Raw genomic sequence first — 9,775 nt, 5'->3', positions numbered from 1 at the left:
ACTTTCGTGGAGCTCCCAAAAGCAACTCATAGTGTCTCATTCAATCATAGAATCCGAGTATAAATCCATGGCAAACACTGCTGCAAACTTATGTTGGCTTCAATCTCTCCTCAATGAGTTAGGTATTTTCCTTCCGACTGCTCCAATATTATTCTGTGATAACATCGGTGCTACCTATTTGTTGGTAAATCCAGCCTTTCATGCCAGGACAAAGCATATTGCAATTGACTATCACTTTGTACGGGATCGGGTTAAAACCAAAAGTCTCATCGTCAAGTTCCTCTCCAACAAAGATCAAATTGCCGATGTCCTATCAAATTGTTAGAAGAAAAGCTGTAGATGAGCCGACTAACCCCTACAAGTTAACCCGTAGTGGATATGTTGTCAAATGTGAAAATTGTGAGAGTTTAGGGCATAATTACAAAGGTTGTCATTTACCTTTGAATCTGGACTGGAAGAGGTGGAAACCAAAGAAATATTAGCCAAAAAATGATGCTACTCAAGCATAGGTAAAACTAAGACCTTTTTCAACACGCAGTTCATATACCAAAATTTATTAACTTAGCATTAATTTCAGTAATACAAGAATTGTTGTTGCTATTTGTCTTATTGTTTGGTTAATGCATTCTAGAGATCACAATCTGTTTGTTTATGTTCTTTTTAAGAAGATTTTTGTTTATGTTGTTTTTGGTACAGTAGTTACTGTTTGGATTATGATGGATTGAAAAGTATTGGAGTATGAGGTGGACACCATGGTCATAGTCATTATTGTGTCTGATTATATGAATACTAGAATGCTTAGCATGAAAATGTTTTGTCTTAATGTTTGGTTAATGACTTAATGCATTATAGGGATCTCAACATGAACCACAGGCAGAAGCAGGAGCGGGGTTGTCACAGCCTCATGTTAGTACACATAGGACGACTCATTCACAGATAAAACCGATACTTTTTAGAATACACATTTCATATACCTGTGCAATATGTTGTGTAATAGTAACTAAGTAATATTTCATGAACCACAGGCGGAAGCAGAAGCAGGGTCGTCACAACATGGTAGTACACGTAGGGCTACACGTGTACTAAGGAGCCAAGGATGTAGTGCTATGCAATGATGTTTGTCTTAACTAACCAAGATGATGTTAATGATGTCATATTAACTAACTTAGAATTCATTGTGTTAAACACTGATCACATTTCCCATTACTTTTTTTAAGACGTTATTTTTTGCTTGTAGTGGATGAATGTAATACGCCACAATTTATGACAACAGTGGCGCTTTTGTTACAACCTGCAGAAAAATGATGTTTTTGTGCTGAATATGTATGCAATCTGTAATTTTGGCACAATATGTTATGTTGACAAATTCATTCATAGTATACAAATTAAGTTTAACATACAAGTTATGTAACACCACCAAATATAGCATACTCACATTCAAATCAGTATAAACACAAACATACATTTAATTATATAAATTTAAAAAATCATACAATTTTTTTTGTGCCTGCCTAATTCGGTGATACAAAATATGCAATTGAAAATTACACATCAATGCCCCAAACACAACATTTCCATGCCTCAATGCCCCAGCAACCAATGACAAATGAGCAATACATAAATCACCAACGAAAAGACCAACATATATGTTTGGATCTTCAGTCTGGCAGTTCTAAGTGATGACACTTCACCCTTTAGAGAATTAACTTGTTTATACAACCTAGGTAGGACCTTCTGTCCGCGAGCACATATTTTGTCGTCATACCATTGGAAAAAATGACATTGTCCAACTTTCTGTCATTACACAAAAAATTTGACAATGAATACTAAAATTATGAACAAGTACTAAGTAACAACCATTTCTCAACACCAGATTACCCAAATTCAAATACATTTTTGCACACTCATAGAATCGTTTCTCAGGATTTTTTATAATCGTAGATGTTATAATTGGGGTTGTAAGTCCTGCACATACACTACATAGGTTCCATATCCTCTTTGACCGACAATATTACAGATGCCGACGACATTGACTGTTCATTCTACAATGAAACCCTAAATCATTATTGGTAATCTACCAAAACTCTTATGTGTTTCACAAAATAAAATTGACAAACCTTTTTCAGCTTCCCAGTGTAGGGTTCTGCTTCATTTTCTCATTCCCCGAAAATTTTCTTCTTCCTGTTCATCTGCAGTTTTTTTTTTTTAGCAAGTCATAAACCTCTTTCAGTGAGGTTTAGAGAAGAAGATGGTTGTTTGGTCACCCATGCACATAGTTCTTTATTTGGAATAAGAATATCCAAGCTCTGGTTGAAATCGTTCTTCCCATACCAGAGATAGGAGAAACCTATCAAATCTAAACCATGACTACACATCTAAATTATTAGACAAGTAAAATTCCCACCTACAAGAAGGATGTCCAAGAAGCCCTAACCAAAAATAAATTTTGAAAAATCCAACATAGCTCTTGAATGTCTAGAATCACTTGAGCATTCACACAGAAACTGAACAACATTGAAAACTCCCACCAACTCAAAAGACCAACCAATTTGTCCCAAAGATGTCTCCTTTCAACTCATCATTTGGACTATACACCACCACCACCACCACCCCCACCCTCAAACGCCCATGCCTTATAGTATGCAGGCAGAAATGGTACTTGTATTTTACTTGTATGAAAATAAAGAAGACCCCCCCCAAAAAAAAAAAAAGGACTAAAAGTCTCATCCCTGACCCTGAAGAAGCAAACTTTCAACATTATGATTTGGGAACTTTTAAAATACTTACCATGAAATATAGGAAAGGGAATGAGATGATATGGGCAAAGCTGCAAAAATTAAAACCAGAACACAGTACGTAATTGTTGCTATTCTTCAGATTAAAGAAAAAAAAAAAAAGGTGTTGGAAAAGAACTAAAACTTTTTAATATACAAATGAATTGGGCCATATAAGAATGCAACATGCTCTATGGGAAGAATTTTCTAATGTCATTAAAGTTCCTGCAACTAAATAGAAACATACAGCACTATGCCATAGAAACTGTTGATTTTTTTTCAAGCAAAGTTGATACCAAGCTTCTGGTATAAATGGACTGATATCAAAGTCCAATGAAATAATAGCGATGCTATCTCAAAGGCAAATGAAGACATTATATATATGCTTGGAAAGCAAACAGAAGGACTGGTATAATTTTGGGACTGGTATCTCAAAAAAGAAAAAAAAAAAAAAAGAAAAAAAAAAGAAAAAGGGAAACTTCACTTTAACACCCTAAACTTCATGCAATTTAACAAACTCCCCCTAAACTTTCAAATCTCTCAATTTGGACTCCTAAACTTTTGCTCTCAATGTGGACCCTCCGTCAATTTTAGCCGTTAAAAATACCAAAAAAGACCAAAATATTCCTGATTTTCGTTTTCTTTTTTCAAATAAAAAAACGTTTTGGAATTAAGGGTAAAGTTGAAATTTTATATAAAAATCAGGGGTATAAATGTCATGTAACATTTAAAATATGATGGAGAGGTCCACATTGAGAGCAATTGAAAGTTTAAGAGTCAAAAGTGAGAAATTTGAAAGTTTGGGGGAAAGAGGTTTGTCAAATCGCGTAAAAATTCATGGGGCTAAATTAAAGTTTTCCAAATAAAAAAAAAAGCCTAAGTCCCTCATGTAATTTCTTAGGACTGGTATAATTTTTGGCTTCCACATATTCAACATTAATCTAAGTTCTTTCTAGAGCCCCATTCATGAAATTCAAAGCAACCAAAAAAAACCAAATCCAAATCTTTTCCTAAACACTCATTCGACCTACACAATTCCAGAAAATACCATGGTTTTCCAAACTTTTTTGAATAAAAGAAAAAAATTATTTAATCAACAAAACCCTAGCCCCCAATCTCGGGCTTCTTACTTGTGATGGAGTGAGGCTGAAAAGTCTGTGACGATGCCAGACTGATGAACCCCCGGTGGGATCTGTGGTTGGAAATCAAAGGGAGACATAGACGGTGGAGAAGTTGACGTCGAAGAGGATGGCTAAGGTGGTTGTGCTGCTGCACTTAGTGGATTTGTGGTTGGAAGGCGGATGACTGGAGATCAGGTGTGGATTGGCGGAGAAGAAGAAGAATAGTGGCGGTGAAGGCGTCGGCAGATTTGGTGGCTTCGGCTGAACGTCGATTGTTTTTTTTTTTTTTTTAACAAAAAATAAAACTGTATAAATAAAAGGATTTCTTGATTGGGAAATTAATCGAAACAAAGGATAAGAAATTTGTAATCTAGGATCTAACAATTGAAATTTGCTCTAATACCATAAAAGACTTTAGAATGCAGAAATATAAAACGAAATAATAAAGAAGAAAAAACATCCGCATGCTAAGGAGAGCTGAATTACATTAAACGTTGAAAAAGCTAAGGCTATGAATTGACAAAAGCCTACCTTTGTAAGAAAAATTTTTATTTTATAGTGATATTTTTATTTAAATAATAATAAAAATTAATTAATATGATATAAAAAATAAGAAGGTTGATGATTGATTTTAAGAAAAATAGTATACTCTTTTTTTAGGTGGGCAAATCGAATAATATTTTTTTTTTTTTAACATCGTGTACAAATAATTCAATAAGTTAAATTTCAAATACGGCTGTACTTTCTGACCAAGTACTGAAGTCTCATAAATTCCTAATCATGTAAGGGAAAACTTGGCTTTTTTGGGAACGCCATTTGAGGGATAGCTTTCTAGTTTTTCCACGCGTTTTGCTTAACAAATACATGCCGACAGTTTGAAAAGAAAAAAACACACACGCGCGCACACACAAATTGCTTAGTAGATATGTTTATTTGTACATATTTACATCTTTAAGAGGTAATTTAATCGGTTAGAATTACGTTTCATGAAGCAGAGGTTATTAATTTGAATCTTTTTTTTTTTTTTTATACGGACATGTCACAAAAAAATTATACGTATTTGATTTTTTTATTTTTTAATGAAAAATTTGAAATTAAATTAGAATAGTTGAAAATTTTACGGAGTACTAGAAGTCTAGAATACAGAAAAATTGGATGAACTCTTACAATAAACTTAAAACGAAATATTGCAGTAACCAAATAAACTAAACACATTAATTGACGTACTTTGTCTATAATATTTAACCTATTCTTCCTGTAGGAATGTCATTATTTTTCTCCCTGCCTTTATTTTTAGGATAATAAAACGGGAAATTGCATTAAGAAAAAATGCATGAAGGGCGCCACATTCATCTGCCACCCCCCAAGGCTAATGTGACATGGTCATTCACGCTGTCATATGTAGCCGTTGTACTGCTACTTTCACCGTATTTGAAAGTGAGAGATGTCTCGCCAAGCAAGTGTTCCGCCTCTTCTAGATTTGATTGAACACTAACCCACGAATGTGTCTCCGTCTTTCTTATTCCTTCTAATTCCATTGCCACTTCCTTCATAGTAGGCCTCTCATTCCCATTCACTCTTAAGCACCTCTTTGCAAGTTCAACGACTTCCTTAATTTGCTCCTCATGTCCTCCTTCAAGTATATGTTTCTCAAGAACTTCAAACAATCGATCTTCTTTTAAGGAAGAAAGAAAATACATAGCTAGACTTCTTTCAGTTTCGGACCGATTGAATGAAAGCACATCTCCTCCTGTTAGTAGCTCCACGAGGACCACTCCATAGCTATAGACGTCACTTTTTTCCGTCAACTGATTCGTTTGTAAGTATTCAGGATCCAAGTATCCAAGAGTTCCTTGTACTACAGTAGCCAATTCTTTTTGATCTCGGGGAACCAATCTTGAAGTTCCAAAGTCAGAGACTTTTGCAGTGAAATCATCATCAAGCAATATGTTTGAGGACTTGACATCTCTATGGATTATAGGCGTCGAAGCTGCAGAGTGTAGATATGATAGTGCATCGGCTGTTTCTGCAGCTATTCTTAGACGAGTTTCCCATCGTAAGGTGGATGCCTTGCTTTTACTATGTATATAGTTGAAGAGCGTACCATTTGGGACAAATTCATAGACTAGCAAAGGAACTTGTATCTCTAAACAACAGCCCAATAGTTTGACTACATTCTTATGGTTAATTTGTGAGAGCAGAACAACCTCGTTAACAAATTGGTCAATCTGGTTTTGATCAACTGTCTTGGACTTCTTGATGGCAACAATCCTTTTATCAGGTAAAAATCCTTTGTAGACTGTACCAAAACCTCCTTGGCCAATGATCCTATTTTCTTCATAGTTATTTGTAGCCTTCTTCAATTCTTCTACGGTAAATATTTTGGCTGTTTCCCTAGATCCTTGTTGTTTGCTCAGCTGCTGTTGTAAAATCAAACCCCCATTCTGTCGAAAGAAGCTTTCTTTAAGCTTGATAAGTTTTCTTTTCTTGTGGACAAAGTACAGCCAAGAGCCAACCACAAGCATGGCAACAAAGCTTAAGCCAATAACTGCACTTGAAAAGCTCAAACGTTATTCATTTTGACGTAATTACACCACTGTCAAAAAATGTTAACACCAGGGATTTATTGCTTGTATTACTCTGTCAAATATGTTAAATAAAAGGGAAAAATGTAAAATTAGTTATGTGATTTACTTGATTTACAATTAGCTTTATGTGGTATCAAAATAAACTCAAAGGTCTTTAAGGTATGCCAAAAAAATAATTTAATCCCTACAGTCAAATTTCGTCTACTAATTTAACATATTCCGTTAGTGTGACACTGATTTAAATAGGACAAGTATCACAATTTTATTGGCTCTAACGTTTCATACTATCAGAATCTGTTAAGTCAGTGAACGAAATTTGACTGTACGAATTAAATTGTTTTTTTGATATATCTTAGGGACCTTTGAGTTCATCTTAATATAACAAGGAGTTAATTGCAAACCAGGTAAACCACATGGACTGATTTTACATTTTTCCTTAAATAAAAAAATCATTTAAAGTTGAGATACTATAGGAACATCTAACCGGAATAGGATCATCTCCAATTCATTTATCCTAATTCCATCTTAATTAACCCAAAGAAGTCGGATAAGTCATTCAATTCATTTCTACATTCAAAGCGGCCATATGTGTGATATTTGTTTGGATCATGTACAAGACGTACGGAATTATATTAGAGTCTAGACGCCTTCTCTTTTAGTTACAAATTTATATTAATTAAAATATTTTTATTTAAATATATAGTTAAAATATTATTATTATTATTATTATTATTATTATTATTATTTTCATTTGGCCTAAAAATTGAACACCTATTAAAATTAGATTTGACTCTCTATTAAAGTTTTGACCTCCTAATAAGAAATCTTTGTTGTATAAAAAAATACTAGAGTACTCCCGAATATGAATTGACTTTTAAAATTATTATTGAATTTCGATTTATTGATAATTTTAAGAGTAAATTTGAGATGATCACATACCTCCTCAACCAACCACCTAATTGACAATGTACCCTCCAAACTTTTAATTATGACAACGTCTCTCCCAAACTACCAAAACATTATCAATGTCCCCCTAAGACTAGCAAAAAGATAAAAATGCCAATATGTATTTCTCAATAAGACAAAAATACCCCTATAAATTCGAAAAATAAATTTGTAATTTTATTTTTTTTTAAAAAGAAAATTTTAATTTTAAAAGAAATATTTTTTTAAAATAAAAAAAATTATTTTTTAAACGAAAACTTTTAATTTTTTTAAACGATTTTTTTTTTTTAAAAAAAACAAAATTATTTTTTCTTTAAACATACATTTTTATTTAAAAGAAACATTTTTTTTTAAAAAAAAAAAATTGTTATAGAAAAGAAAATTTTTATTTTCTTAGAAATTTTTATTTTAAAAAGTTATTAAATTTTTTTTTTTATAACAAAAAAAAAACTGAAATTTTTTAATTTTTTTCTTATACAGTGGATTTTTTATTTTTTATTTTATTTTTTTAATTTTAAATTTGCCACCCTTTTGAATTTTTTTTTTTAGGTTTTTTCTAGAAGTTTTAGTGTTTTTTGTTTTTATTTTACTATGGCACTATGGGTAGTTTCGTCATTGGGGGGAACATTGACAATTTTTGATAGTTTGGGAGAAAATTGTTACAATTAAAAGTTTGGGAGGGACATTGTCAATTGGGTGGTAGTTTGAAGGGGTATATGGACTTTTCTCTAATTTTAAAAAGCACATCACATTTGAGAGGACTTATATATAAGTCCTCAATAAATATTATTTATTACTCATTCAACAGTCAAATGTAGGGCTGCTCAAACGGGGCGGTTAGACGCTTATAATCGCTAACCATTAACTGCTAATTGCTTTGGTAGGCGGTTATTAAAAACCGCTAACCACCTAGGGTAGTTGCGGTTAGCGACTTTAAGGGGTAGGACAAGGCAGTTATAACTGCTAACCGCCTTCATTTATATATAATAATATAAATATATATTAAATATTTTATATTAATAAAATATATTATTTTTTCATTTGTATTTGGATTAATAGATTTGGACTATTTATGACTATGTATGTGAAATATATAATGTGATATGTGATGTTTTGGGCTAAGCCATATTCCAAAATATTGACTGGCCCAAAAAATAGCATTTTTGGCCTTAAACCCTTAAAATGAGCCCAAAAAATAGGCCAATCTCATAAGATAAGCCTAAAAAATAGGCCAATTAAAAGACCAAAACACTTAAAAAGCCTAAAAGCCCATATAAAAAAAACTAGTTATTGAATTGAATAACTGCTAACCGCTAGTTATAAAATAACTACCTAAGCGATTGCGGTTATTAAAAATCGATAACAGTTCATGGCTGTTGCGGTTGCGATTATAGCCAATAACCGCCAGTTATAAACCCCTAGTCAAATGTGGACCATATATATGTACCAAATGGTGAATATATGTACTTACCAATGGGAATCTTAATCTTTAGTGGTGCGGGTTCCGCAGCACAACCTTCACCATCTTTTCTTCCGTCTCCATGGTACCCCTTGGGACAACCACATGTATAATTTCCTTCCATGTTGATACACATTAATTTCAAGCAATTATTGAGTTTTGAATCCTTACATTCGTTAACATCTGCAAGTCAATTCAATAATATATATCAAGCATGGTATAATGATCATAATTATCAAATACGAGAATAACTTTTATAAGGTCTAGATAGAAATCAAGTTATTTGTGCTATCCAATAATAAGTTGACACATTAACTTGAAACAACAAATAACTTTACTGTGAAAACACTCTATCGGACTCTTTTATCACTTATGGACAAAAAAACCCTCCTCCTTTATGGATTATCTCTCACCTTCTTGCCACAACTATCTCTCTCTCTCTCTCGTTTTTATTTATTTGAATCAATATCCAAGACAAAACACCATCAATGAAAATAGTTAAAGATTATTTTGAAAGAACCAAAAAACCAAAAAAGACCAGGTGAAAATGGACCCAATGTTCTCAAATAGTTACAGAGGCGAAAAACGAACCTTTGCAAGTAAAGTAGTTATGGGTTTGGAGGACGTACAAAAAAAAAAGTTTGTTTTAGCGAAGAGAGGAGATAGATCAAAGAACTCATGGAAAATAGAGGTCGGAACTTGGAAGTACTCAGTTTGCAAAGATTTCTGGAAAATGCATTGTGGGTAGAGCAATTATGAAAATATTGCGATTTGCACTGGGGGTATTGATCAGACTGTTTTGGTTTGATTGTTCTTGTTTGCCTTGTATGATATGGTGTTTATAATAAAGTCATTTATTGTTCTAGCTAGGCTCATGTGTCAACTTAA

General features: G+C 32.8%; 1 protein-coding gene across 1 annotated transcript in view; it reads right to left on the bottom strand.

Moving 5' to 3' along the window:
• Window positions 1–5,056: 5,056 nt before the first annotated feature.
• Window positions 5,057–9,775, bottom strand: part of LOC132190936 (wall-associated receptor kinase 3-like) — a 61,213-nt gene continuing 56,494 nt past the window's right edge. Inside the window, exons 6-7 of the mRNA XM_059605963.1 lie at window positions 8,900–9,070; window positions 5,057–6,443 (exon numbers count right to left, since the gene is read on the bottom strand). Coding sequence (XP_059461946.1) covers window positions 5,245–6,443; window positions 8,900–9,070 — 1,370 coding nt within the window. The 3' untranslated portion in view covers window positions 5,057–5,244. The remainder of the gene's footprint in view (window positions 6,444–8,899; window positions 9,071–9,775) is intronic.

Source organism: Corylus avellana, chromosome ca8 (genome assembly GCF_901000735.1).
Source record: "Corylus avellana chromosome ca8, CavTom2PMs-1.0".
NCBI lineage: Eukaryota > Viridiplantae > Streptophyta > Magnoliopsida > Fagales > Betulaceae > Corylus > Corylus avellana.
This window is presented reverse-complemented; position numbering and strand designations above follow the sequence as displayed.